Source organism: Gavialis gangeticus, unplaced genomic scaffold, assembly GCF_001723915.1.
Source record: "Gavialis gangeticus isolate Ggan-Ray unplaced genomic scaffold, GavGan_comp1, whole genome shotgun sequence".
NCBI classification, from domain to species: domain Eukaryota; kingdom Metazoa; phylum Chordata; order Crocodylia; family Gavialidae; genus Gavialis; species Gavialis gangeticus.
This window is the reverse complement of record NW_017729028.1, coordinates 18,538,312-18,551,463: the sequence shown is the minus strand read 5'-3', so window position 1 is coordinate 18,551,463 and position 13,152 is coordinate 18,538,312. Positions and strand designations below refer to the sequence as shown.

Genomic DNA, 13,152 nt, shown 5'->3' with positions numbered 1-13,152 from the left:
ATGCCGCACGTACAAGAAGTTCAGAAAGTGAGTGATGTTTAGTAAATGCTAGTGGTTCGGGTACCTCTTGTAAAACTATATACATGGGCAAATTTAAACATTTATCATACATTGTTAGATCATAGAAATGTAGGCATTTCCCAGAACCTTTCATAGTAAATCTTTGTACCTCTCTTGTATATTTATCTTTTTTTATTTGCTCTCCTCTGAAACAATAAAACAAGATTCAAATTGTGGAAGGGTGTCAATATTTTACCCAAGATTTCAATTTTTAGCTGCAAATAGACCTCTCTTAATTCCTCCACTAAATTCTGTGTACAGAACATTATCAGAAGGCTTTGGTTAGATCATCAATTGTCAAGCAGGGTGCTGTGAGATCTTCCTAAGAGTGCTGTGCAAGGTTAGCAATGTTAGGTGTAAAATCAGGTAAGCATGATTTACATGATAAACCCAGAAAGTTAAAAAATTAATCCAAAATATTCTGACCTAGTAAGTGTTTCTGAGTTCTTTGCAACAGAAGAATTGCCCTATTATTTTGCCCTAGTCAAGAAATGAGTGAAAGCTAAGAGCTGACATTTTTTTTTTAAGGTACCTTGATATTATGAGGAGTATCTTGAGTCTAAAAAGGTTAAGAATCACTGGCTTAGATGCTGGTCACCTTTAATTTCTGAAGAATTTAGAAATGAAAATTTACTGTGAAGTATGTCTGAGATTAGAATATGGCTTGATGATTATTTTATTGGCTGCCTTCTAGCAATCCTCTTTCAGACACTTGCAGGATTAATTGACTGGGGGATATGAGTGATGTTTCATACACATGTCTTCTGTATATGAAATTGGATTCTTGACTGGGACTTCTAAAACCATGTCTTCACCTTAGATGCTATTGGACACGTCTACACAGGACACTACTGCATAGTTGTTACTATGCATTTATTTAGGACTTGTATTGGCAAGTACTAAATAAATGAGCAGTAATCCAATAATACTGCGCAGTAGCATATTAGCGCTGTATGTGGTGTGACGCACTACTCCTCAGTATTTTTTGGCTACTGCTCAGTCAGCATGAAATGGGAAGAGCAGGGCTAGCTGTCGTCTTAGTTCCTTCTTACTGTCTGTAATAATAAGGCAGTCTTTGCATTGTTTTCTTCATTGAGAATAATCATATCTAAAGCACTAATTATTGAACATAATCTAAAAGAGGAAATCTCCAGTACTGATCACTCTCAGAGTGGGCACTGAAAATATGTAGGTTCTTCCCTAAGAGAAAAGATACTCATCTCTCAGCTTTCCCCTCCTTGGTTAGTGTAATGGAACTTGGGCCTCTTCTGAGCGATAGAGTGGGAGAAGACCGGTGAGTTATAGTAAGTGTTCTTCACAGTATGCTCCCTAATATTTTAGACTAATAGACTAACATGACTAACCACTCTGACATGTAAAAGATGCATAACTCCATCTCGGAGCAAGTGAATGTTCCTGAGAAGAACAAAACCTTGACAGAGTAAGCAGTACAGTTTGAAAGCTGTTTATCTTTGTGCAACTATTCAACCATCTTAGGCGCTCCAGAGTTTCATGTAAGCAACTGCTTTTTCATAATCTGAAAAGCTGCTCTTCTGAACCAATGGAATCAATCACAAAGAATAGGGTTGGTGACAAACTAATGAGTTCTACTGGAAAGGAGTTTAGAAGCAAGTATTCCTCTTTGTAAAAGTAGCCATTAGTGTAGATAGGATTACCTTTTCTAATTAGGGTTAAAAAATATGAGAAATGAATATACAAAACTATGTTGGGTTGTTGTGGCAGCTGTGTGAGTCCAAGTTGTGGATATAATATAGCCAACACAAGGAGCACTAAAGCAAGCAAATGCAAATGAATGGCTCTGTATTTCATGTTGGTCTGTGCACACATGCACACTTCACCACTAAACTCTCTCACAAAGACGAAACACAATAACTATAACAATAGAAATACCCTAATCACTCCTTCTCCAGACATGAGTGAGTGGATTCTCCCCTCCCCCCTATACCTCCAGAATTATGCAGAATGGATAGTAGTGATAGGATTGGGGGAGAAGTCAGGTCTTTTGTCTAGTTATGATGAACTTGTAGATGTTTTAACTCTAGCTTACTGTAGTTGAGAGCCTTTAAATTGTGATGTGTTTTAGTAATTGAATGAATGTGTCTAGGAAGGGAAAGAGAAGGTACATAGGGTTAGATTTCCTAATTTTGTCCTTTTGCTTACATAGGATCATGGCAAAGTAGGGATGGGGGAGAGACTTCAGAAGGTCATCTTGTCTAGCCCCCTGCTCAAGGCAGGATCATCCCTGACTTAAACCATCTCAGCCAAGTTTCCAAGCATGGAGATTCCACAACTTGTTAGGTAGCGTGTTGCAATACCTGACCACTCATACACCTGTTTGTCAGGCATACAATGTGATTCTGTCATATATAACACCATTTTATCTTGTATGTCAAATCATATTTCCTTGCATACCACACATCTCTGCCCCCTGATAAAACACACACCTTGTTTTTGGAAGACAGAATATAGAAAAAAAAATATTTTTTCAGAGTCATAGCTAACTGTGTGAAATAGGTGGCACCACCAGAAATGGTTTGGGTGATGCAGCAAGAACTTCCTGGTATAAAAAGACAGCAAAAAAGGCTAGATCCCAGATCCTTGCAAGGGCAGTAGTAAGACTATTACTTATTATAAATAATTCTTTACAGTAAATGATTTTATTTACTGTAAATGTATTTTATTTATTTATCCTGTAAATAAAAAGTGCTCTTTTCATACCTCAGGCTTCATCAGATTACAGACTTCATGCAGCAGCTCACTCTCTCTGTTAGCTCAGTGGTTCTTCCACCAAAAGCTATTGCCTCACCAGTGGTTAGGAGAAGGTTAAGCTCTGCCCCTGCTCTTTGCCCAAGGGAGAAGTGGTAACCATCTTGATAGCCAGGTGTCAGTGTCTGCATGCTATTTCCCACCGTGATTCTGTTCCAGTGAAGAAAAATCAGTTTCACTGCTTAAAATACACATCTAAATTTTGAAGGGCTGCTTGTGGGGGGATGTCCATGTGCTGTGACATAAAATATGATATATGTAAATTACTAGCACATTATTCAGATTATAGATTTACTCTACTTAAATATAAAGTCCGTTGGAAAACTGGGAAGATAATTTTTACATGACTGAGTGCTCAGGACAGTAGTGGAGGATTATAATTGTACTGCATTCTTGTGTATGCATTATTTCTTAAATACTTAATGGGTACTTATTGGCTAAAAATCTGATGTTCTTATCTTTTCCCTGTCTTTTTTTAAAAAAATATTAACCTAATGTTTGTTTGCATAATTTAAATGAAAAGGTCCCTTACTTTGCGATGCAAGTACAACTTTGGTGAGTTCCTAAAGAATCGATATTACTCTGGAAGATTAGATATTGACCACAACAATGAAACACTTTCAATAATAGTAAGTTTTCGTTTCTTCTTCATAAATAGTTACCTAAAATTAAATTTAACAATATTTAATTTGTCATGGAAATTTAACTTTAAAGAAGAATTCTGCTCAGTTACCTCTTATATACTTAAGTTCCTTTCCTTTATAAATACAGTTTTGCATAAAACAGGGATTTTTTTTTAGATTATTTTACTGCTCTTGGTTTCCATTTCATAGCCAAGATCATATAATATTATTCTTTGACATCAGGTATGGCAGGTTAATTGTCAGAGGATTAGAACTTCAGGTATAGAAAAAATGGGGTGAGCTGTTATAAGAATAAAAAAGGCAGGGGGTATAAAAAAAAGGCCTATTATAAGAATAACTATATTTAAATGTAAATATAAAGGGTAAAATACAAAAATGTAGTAAATATATAATCTTTCTTTCTTTCCCTATTTGTAGTCTAATTTTAATAACTAGGAAAATTAAGAAGAGTAGCTATTGCACATTTGGCACATTAGTGGAATGTCCTAGAAATACTGTGCTCGCATTTACAGTTAATAGCTTGTCAGTGGATGGCACCCCACCTTTTTGTAGCTAGTTTCTTACATGAATCAGTTACAGTTTTTAGATTTTGTAGGTGATGAAGATCAAATAATAAACATTTACTTATAAATTTGATCAGTATATTTGTTTACTCATTGAATCAAAATATTTTCCTCTGTACTGTAGTCTATATAATAACACACAAGTTACTACTTGTCCTATATTTTAAAATAGTTCTGAATTATTTTTCTGCTGCTAGAATACATAAACTTAGACACTGGTAGAACATAGTGTTGGCTTCTGTCATGGACTCACTTTGGTCTTATTGATGCATTTTATTGAGTGATTATAATTCTTGCAGGGAAAAGAAAGAACAAATTTAGGATTCTGAAAGCTAAGAAAGAAAAATATATAAAATACTTTGTTTTTAAAAAGTTAACAGAAATCACATTAAGTTTACCCATGTATTTTTGAAGATACATAATATCTTCAAAAGCCGACTTCTTGTACTGTTTAAGAGCTTTAGAATACAATTAAAAGGGCTGTTTTTTTCATTTAATTTATGATTGCAGAGGAACTGTTCTTTGTTAAAACACTGTTGATAAAGCAGTTCTCTGTTACACTTGGATCATTTGGATTTGCTAGTAACATAACTACATTAGTTCAGGAACTTAGTAATTATTAAAAACAGAAATTGATCAGGAAGTTACATGGGAAGTTGCTGGTTTAAATTAATTCTGTTCCATGATTTCTTCAGCAGTGGATAATTCATGTCTAATGACCTTAAAAATGTCTTCCAAAATTGAATACAATTTAATGATTTTAGTTTCATTGTGACACATGCACATTGAAATTTATAAACTCCTTAGAAAGCATTGGGGTTGTTGTTTACAATATAGTATGTATTGTTTTATTAATTAAGTGTTAATTTTATAACATTAAAGTATATTTTTATTTACCTGTTAAATGAATGGCTTAATTCCAGGTCCAGCCTGGAGAGGGAGACAAGGCTGCTTTGCATGACACAAGATCTCTATCAGGAGGTGAACGTTCCTTCTCAACAGTTTGTTTCATTCTTTCAGTGTGGTCCATTACTGAATCTCCTTTCAGATGCTTGGATGAATTTGATGTCTACATGGTAGGTGGAGGGAGGAGGGGATCAAGCAGCTTGACCCCTGCCCCTTGCCTTCTCAACAACTTGTTCCCTTCTACCTGTCCCCTCTCACCCAACCCTGCTCCCCTCTGAATGCCTTCTGTCTGCCCCCCCTTCTTCCTCTTGTAGTCTCTGCCCTCCTGCCACTTATCTTTGCCTCACTCCAGCAGACTCCATCTTGTACTGGAATCTAAAATGAGGGTCTACCCCGCATGTTAAATGGAGGGAAAATACTTCATTTTGGATTCAAGTAAATACAGTAAATAAGAAAAATAAAATCTAGTTCGTGTTTAAATAATACCAAATTATGTGACACTGGGTCACACCAATAGTCCATCTAGCCTAGTCTCCTGTGTTTGATAATGGCAATAGTAGATGCTTTTGAGGGAAAGCATATGAAAAGGGTGTAGCTAGAGTGTCTTACCCCCCTGCCATCCACCGTAATTGGTTTTGGGATGTCAGAGGCTACATTCCTGCTTGTTTAATAGCTGTTAATGGATCTGTCATTCATGAATTTGTCTAGTCCCTTATTGAACCTACCTAAACCAGGGGTGCTTAACCTCTGGCCAGTGAACCAAATGTGACTTGCAGAGACTTTGAATGCAGCCCACAGGTCAGGAAATTTGGCAATAGAGGAGCAGTGGCAGTATTGCCACCCTTCCCTCCTGTCAAAATCTTAAGTCCTGAAGGTGGGTAAGAACCGGGCCATAGCCCCATTCGCACATGTCCAGACTGGGGTTGGGTCATGCTCCCTTCCCGCCATGCAGCAGGCTGCACCTCCTTCTCATTGTGGGGCCAGACCATGCCTTCTTCCCAGGGCCAGCTCATGTCCCCTGTCCCACCCACATGGGGCTGGGCCATGTCCCCTTCTTCCCCATCCAGCCAGGTTGGGGACAGGGCATCCCCCCTTCCTCTCATGGGGTTGGGTCATGTCCCCTTCCCCCACAAGGCTGGACTAGGCCAAGCTCTCTCCCCATCCTACGGAGCCTTGCTGGGGCCGGACCAACTGCCTTTCTGTCCTGTGTGGCTGGATCAGGGTTGGGCCAAGCCAAGTTCCCTTGTGTGGCTGGACCAGACCCAGGCTAATACCCAGGTGGCTACAGCTGCTCTGTGAGGAACCCAGCCAGTGTACGCAGCTTCCTGGCAGGGGGTGGTGCTGTTTGGTGGGCGCAGGGCGGATGCCAGCAGGAGCATGGCGCAGGCAGGCCCAGGTGGGCACGGGGGAGGAGGGGAATGGACTGGACTGCACCTGCACTGCACTGCCCAGACGAGCTCTGCTGTATGCGCCCCCACAATGTACAAGAGTAAGACTTTATTTGGAGCTATTCTGTAGTCGCCTCTATATACAGTACTCAAAACATGAATCAGGACTAAAGTTATTTTTTGAAATAAGGCTAAAATATGATATAGTAGGTGTTTGATTTTTAGTATATGATTTGCTTCTTATCTATAATTTGTTAATTATTTTTTCTGAAAGATTTTGTGTGTGCGGCCCTGGACAGCTCACCAGAACTCATTAAGTGGCCCTGCAGCCAAAATAATTGCCCATTCCTGCCTTCGTCCCAAACCTAAGCCACCAGTGTAACTGAAATCAGAACACCTCAGCTTTCTGGTGGGCACCCAAACCCTCACTGGGCTTAATGAAAAATAAAGGCCATTTGCCTACATGACAAGTCTCTCTGCCCCAGGTAAGTCCCCCTTGTTCCCAGGCCTGCAGAGCTGCTTCCTTCTAGTCCCACTGTAGATGGAGGAGCCCTGCTGTGCTGCTGCATGGAGCTCCTCCCTCCATTAGTCTCAGGCTGTCATCCTTGACCAGCTTCAGCCCAGGGCTTATAAAGCTGGAGCTTGAGCTCTCTTCCAGTCATGTGATGCCCCTGTCAGCTGACCTGGCTACAGGGCTGTTCTTTAACCCCCACTCTGCTGGCTGCCTGTGCTACAAAAACCCTGCCTGTCAAGGGGCCATGCTGCTTTTCATTAAGAGGGCCAGGGTTCCCCGTCACAGTGCCCCTTAGTTCTAGTATTCTGCGTGGTGACTGACTAGGAATAACTGGCGGTGAGCTTTAGGAGACAGAAGAAAAAAACCTATAGAAGGTATCTGGAACTCTCGCCCATATCTAAACTTAATTTAGAAAATAATTTGTTATCAGGGGATCCTGCCATGGGAGTCATATTGTCCATTTTATAACATATGTTAAACTTGTTAGTAGAAATTCAGGTGACCGTTCTTCATGTTGCTTATGCCCATAATCAGTGGTTTCTCCACCCAGGTTTCTGTTATAAATTACAAGGAATGGGTAGTTCTAGAAACTTGCCTGTTACACCATTTGAGCTCTTCAGACATAGATGGCACATCCCTAACTTCTGTTTTCACCGTACAATTCAGTTGTTCTTTGGTCATAATTCTTAAGCTAAAAAGCCTTTCGTTGGACTTGGATCTCAGGGAAAGAGAATATGATTGTAGAGTTTTTCTTAAGAAGTTAATGATAGACCAAGAGAGATCATAATTCACAAATAAGAGAAATGTAAGCCACAGATTGGAAATCCTGAGGTGTATTTTTCAAACTAATATAAATCTGATATGGATTACTTTCTGTGCAACAGGGCATTTCAAATACACTAATGATTTTGAAAATGGATGACAGTCCCTTTTAGTTTTCTGGGTCTTTTTTAACTATCCCTTCTCAGTTCAGTGTATGTATGCAATAATAAGCTTATATTTAAATTGCCTGCCTGCCCCATGCCTTGAGGCAGACCCAGGCAAACATTTTTCCATATTAAAGTTACATTTGTTGAGCTGACTGTCAGAAGGGTCTGACAGCATATAAACAAGGAAGACAACTTTATATTACTAATACAAGCGTTTGAAGGAGTCAAGGCTCTGCTGAATTTTGGCTGCATTCTCCATTGTAGGGTACATAAAGTTTCAAGTGTAAGATGCATACTGAAGGAGGCTCAAGGTTTTGTCAGAGTCCTTAAGTCAGTACCTTCCTATTGAATTATGCAGAGGCTGTGCCTTTCTTTCATTGGAACTGTTCTGGTTGCAGAGAATGATGATGGTCTTTAACCAAACAATTTCAGATGATAGATTTACTCTATTTAAAAAAGTCCATTGGAAAACTGGGAAGATAATTTTTACATGACTGAGTGCTCAGGACGGTAGTGGATGATTATAACTGTACTGCGTTGTATGTAGCCTTTAGTTACATAATTATATTCTGTTTCCCAAGTATAACGTGATATACACATTTTCCTACGATTCTAAGATCTACCTGTATGACTGACAAAATGATGAAGGAATTTTCAAGACCCTCTTTTTTTTTCTTCATCATAGGTGTTATGTGCCAGTGACTTTCAGGGACTCATCAGAATATTGTATTGCACAGTAGTAGAAAATGCTATGTATGTAAGGTGGTAGAAAAAGACAAAATATGTGATTATGTAATAGGAAGATTTTCATGGTACACATATGGTAAAAGGTGGAGTTAAGAATGAATACATAGTCTTTGTTATGACTAGGATTTCAGTGCTTTACTTAACATTTACTAGAATTATACTTGTCTAGTTAAACTCATTTTACATTTCAGACTCTTGGTAGCACTGCCCTGTTAGGATATTACCAAATTCATTTTTCTCATGTCATTAACCTAATTTGTGGTAATGTACAACACTAAAATATTATAAATTAAAAACAGTTACTGATAAATACTTTGTTTTTAGGACATGGTTAATAGACGAATTTCAATGGACATGATGCTTAAGGTGGCAGACTCTCAGCATTATCGACAGTTCATTTTTCTTACTCCACAAACCATGAGGTAATCATTTTTACTTTGCTAAAAAGTGCACAAAAAATGCAAGTGTAACAAAGATAGAAAGAAATAGACCATTTTTTACATTTTGTACTTGTAGAGCATCAGCAATAACCACTTTCTGAAATAACCAGTAAAATAATCCTATGAATAGTGTTACCAGTACCCCCGTCCTTACTAACCTTACTCTTCAGCAGTCCTAGCTTTACTACTTAGTGACTGCACTATGCAAGCTTACATTTCAAGTGTTACTTAAAATAAATTGGAAGTAGTCTTTCTTGTATTCTCCAGAATCATCTGTCCAAAGAATTAATTTTTCAGACTTTTTAAAAATGAGCGTTTTATGTTCCTTTAGTCCCTTATTTTTGTAGAGCCTTCCCTATTATTTAGGTAGATTGGGCTTTCCCTATGTTATGATACGGCCACCTCAGGGATGGCTGTGATGTCCCTAGGGCCCTGTGACTGTGCCAGCTCTGCCCTATGGGTGCCTACTAATCTTGCCTGCCACATCTTGCTGATTATGAATGATGAATTGGGAGGCTGCCTTCCGGTTGCTGCTGACAGACTCCTCTAAACCCTGTGGGTTGTTGGACCCCTTACTGGGTCCCACACTCAAGAGGTGCCTTGCAGTACGCCTCCAGGTCTTATGGGCTAGATGCCTGGCTCCAAAACCAGCGCTTTACCATGCCCCATGCCTTGCAGATGGTACTTAGGCATTGTCTCTTGTGATGAGGCCTCAGTCTAGTTTGGCCTTGTGCTGTCACTGGACCTTTAGCTGCAGTAACTGCGCCCTCTGGTGCTGGGGTCTCCTCACCCCATGTTGCTATGCCCTCTGGCGCTGGGTGCTCTGCATCCCGTCTCTGTAAGCCCTGTTCCAGCGTCCTTTGGTGCTGAGCTCTCTGCAAGCCGTGTCTCGGTGCCCTCTGGTGCTGGGGTCTCCACACTGTAGTATGCCCCAATGAGGTCTCTTCCTCCCCAATAGTCTCACCCCAGTACACTGGCATAAATAACAACAGAAAACAAAAGCCCCTGGGCTACAACATAACAATAACCTATGGTCCACCCTCTATCCCTTTTAAGAAGGTAAGCTTCTCTCTGTCTAATGTGCCTCCTCCCCATCAGCACTTATGAGCTCCTATAGCCCTTAATCCTACCAGCATCAGAACAGAGTCAGGCATCTCCACATAGCTTTCTCTATGAGAGCTCCTCCCCCCTTGGCTGCTACCAGAGAACTAACTGCCTCCAGGCCTGGGGCTTACCTGTGCCTAGGGCTCTGCCTTCTTCTGGTGAGCTGACTGGGGACAGTTGCAGGCTAATTCCCTCCTTAGCCTGCTGCCACAGCAACCTGCACCTGTGGGGTTTCTGCCTGGCTTCTAGGGCCCTCTCTCTAGGCAGTTTCTGCCCTTAAAGGAGCTGGCACACCTTAGTGCCCTGCAATACCCTAGTACTTTTGACATTCTGACGTGATTACCATTGATCTATAATTCAGAGTCATAGATTGTAAGGTAGGAGGGGACCTTGGAAGATCATTGGGCCCAGCGTTCTGCACCAAGCAGGAAAGACAACTGGGGTCAGGTGACCCCAGCAAGGTGCCTATCCAGTCTCCTTTTGAAGATTTCCAGGGTAAGCGATTATACTACCTCTGGAGGGAGCTTATTTTACAGTCTGGACACCCTAGTTGTGAAGTAATTTTTCCTAATGTTGAGCTTGAAATGGTCTTCCAGGAGTTTGTGACTGTTATTCCTGGTTTTCCCCAAGGGTGCCCTGGTGAACAGTTGTTCACCAAGCCCTTGATATATGCTTCTGATGTAGCAGTAAGCTGCTCCAAGTCTCCTCTCAGGCTTCTCTTTTTCAGGCTGAAGAATCCTAGATCCCTCAGCCTTTCCTCATATGGCTTACTCTGTAAGACTGATCATATGGGTGGCCCTTCTCTGGACTCTCTCAAGCTTTACCACGTTCTTGTTAAAGTGCGGCACCCAGAACTAGACGCAATACTACAGCTGTGGTCTTACCAATGCCAAGAAGAGTGGGAGAATCACTGCTTCGGTTTTGCTGGAGATGCATCGATTGATTCATTCCAGCGTATTGTTAGCCCTGCTGGCTACAGCGTTGCACTGCCGGCTCATGTTCATACTGTGGTCAGTTATAACCCCCAGGTCCCTTTCATTCGTAGTGCTGCTCAGGTTGGCGTTAACAAGCCTGTAGGTGTGCAAGGGATTGTCTGTCTCCAGGTGGAGCACTTTGCATTTTTCAATGTTGAACTTCATCTGTTTCCAGTTTGCTCAACTCGCTAGCCTGTCTAGGCCCGCATGAATCTGCAGCCTATCTTCAAGTGTGACCATGCTTCCCCATAACTTGGTGTCATCTGCGAACCTGGCCAGTGAGTCCTTCACCCCCACATCCAAATCATTGATGAAGATGTTGAATAGCACTGACTCCTGCGGGACACCACTGGCCACTTCCCACCAAGATGACACAGATCCATTCATTAGAACTCTCTGGGTCCTGCCCCACAGCCAGTTTCATACCTACCTGTCTCACAGTTAAGCCCACAGTCTTCCTATTTTCTCGTGAGGATGTTGTGGAATACCAGATCCAAAGCTTTCTTGAAGTCAAGGTTAACCTATTCTCTCTTATCCAGGTGATGAGTCACCTGATTGTAAAAGATGAGGTTGGTAAAACAAGGCCTTCCCACAATGAAGCCATACTGGCTGTTGTTCAGAATCCTACCTTTTGCAAGCCTGTTGCACATAGACTCCTTAATTAACTTTTCCAGGATTTTCCCTGGAATAGAAGTTAGGCTATAATTACCTGGGTCCTCTCTCCTCCCCTTCATGAAGATGGTCACAACACTGGCCCTCTTCCAGTCCTTGAGAAACTCTCCTGAGCAGTGTTCCCTCTAAGCTGCATGGCTGTGCAGGTGTGCCTGGCAGCGCAGCCACGCACGCCATGCAGCTTAGAGGCAATGCTGCCCTGGAGCACCATGAGTTTTTTGAAAGAGCTTTGCCAGGGGTTCCACAATGACTTCAGCAAGCTCCTCAGATGAAGTTCATCCAGACCTGCTGACTTACATATGTCCAATTTCTTTAACTGATCACATACCAGTTCTATGGCAGTAGTAGGAAGGTGGTCATTTGAACCTTGCTCATTTTGTACCCTAGCTGGCATGGTTTTCCCCTTGGCCTGGAGGAAGACTGAAGCAAGGTAGTCATTCAGGAGTTTAGTTTTCTCTTGAGTGCTGGTGACTAGTTGTCCTGAGTTTTTGAGCAATGGCCCCACACTTCCATTTGTTTTCCTTCCGTTCCCTACATACATAAAAAAGAACTTCTTGTTGTCCGTGATTCCCATTGCTAATTTTAGTTCAGATTTCCTTTGTGTTTCAAGGAGTGTGTCCTTTAGGAACAACCATCCTTCATACACTCCTTTTGCCTTTGGTCCCTGGCCCCTCAGCATATTCCCTACTAGTGACCTGAGCTTGTTGAAGTTTGCATTTTTTAAGTCCAAAACTTTAAGCCTGCCATCCGATTTGTCTGCTTTGCTAGTGTGCCGCCATTATTATTTATATTCTAATTGCTGGGATTTGTCAGTTGCACACAAAACCCTTGTTTCAGTTCTGAACTGGTGCAACTCAACTACTGTACTTCTCCATCTTTGTGGTCAGCTTTCTTCTCAATATTTATGGGCAGGGATGATTATCAACTTTCTCTTTGGAGGGACAGATGAAGAATGCTGCTTGCTTCCTGTCCCCCAGTTTGTGTCCACATGAGGCTAGGTTACAGTCTGTCCCTGAAGTAGAGGGTAACATACTTGCATCTATGGAAAAATTATCTAGGAAAACACTACCATATTTTCTCACATAATACCTGAAAATAAAGCACACATCTTTTTTTTGGAAAAAATATCTTTATTGGCATTATCTCCATACTGGCAGGTGCACGTGCACCTTGGAGAAGATGGTGGGGGAGCGGCCTGAGGCAGCGCAACCCTGGCTTCTCCCCTGCTGCTGGCAGAGGCTGATGACTCAGCTCTGGAGCATGGCACAGCTGTTTGTAGCCAGCCTGGACTCTGAGCAGCTGCAGCAAGCAGCAGGCAGGCTGCAAACAGCTGCACTGAGCTCCACAGCTCTGGCATCAGTTCCATGCTGGCAGCGATGGCACATGCACTTCAGAGAGGACAACGGGAGGGCTGTGCTACCTCA

General features: G+C 41.5%; 1 protein-coding gene across 3 annotated transcripts in view; it reads left to right on the top strand.

The window, feature by feature from the left end:
• The window catches only part of LOC109300178 (structural maintenance of chromosomes protein 6-like), a 26,196-nt gene that overhangs the window by 671 nt on the left and 12,373 nt on the right, over positions 1-13,152 (top strand). The window contains exons 1-4 of one of the 3 annotated variants that reach the window (XR_002098151.1): positions 4-27; positions 3,371-3,476; positions 4,978-5,130; positions 8,863-8,960. Coding sequence is in view for 2 of the 3 variants with exons in the window: in XM_019520785.1 (XP_019376330.1) it covers positions 1,573-1,574; positions 3,371-3,476; positions 4,978-5,130; positions 8,863-8,960 (359 nt within the window). In the remaining variant the exon portion in view is untranslated. Of the gene's footprint in view, positions 1-3; positions 28-1,089; positions 1,575-3,370; positions 3,477-4,977; positions 5,131-8,862; positions 8,961-13,152 lie in introns of those variants that run through there. The other 2 variants (XM_019520785.1, XM_019520784.1) reach the window with 2 other exon arrangements.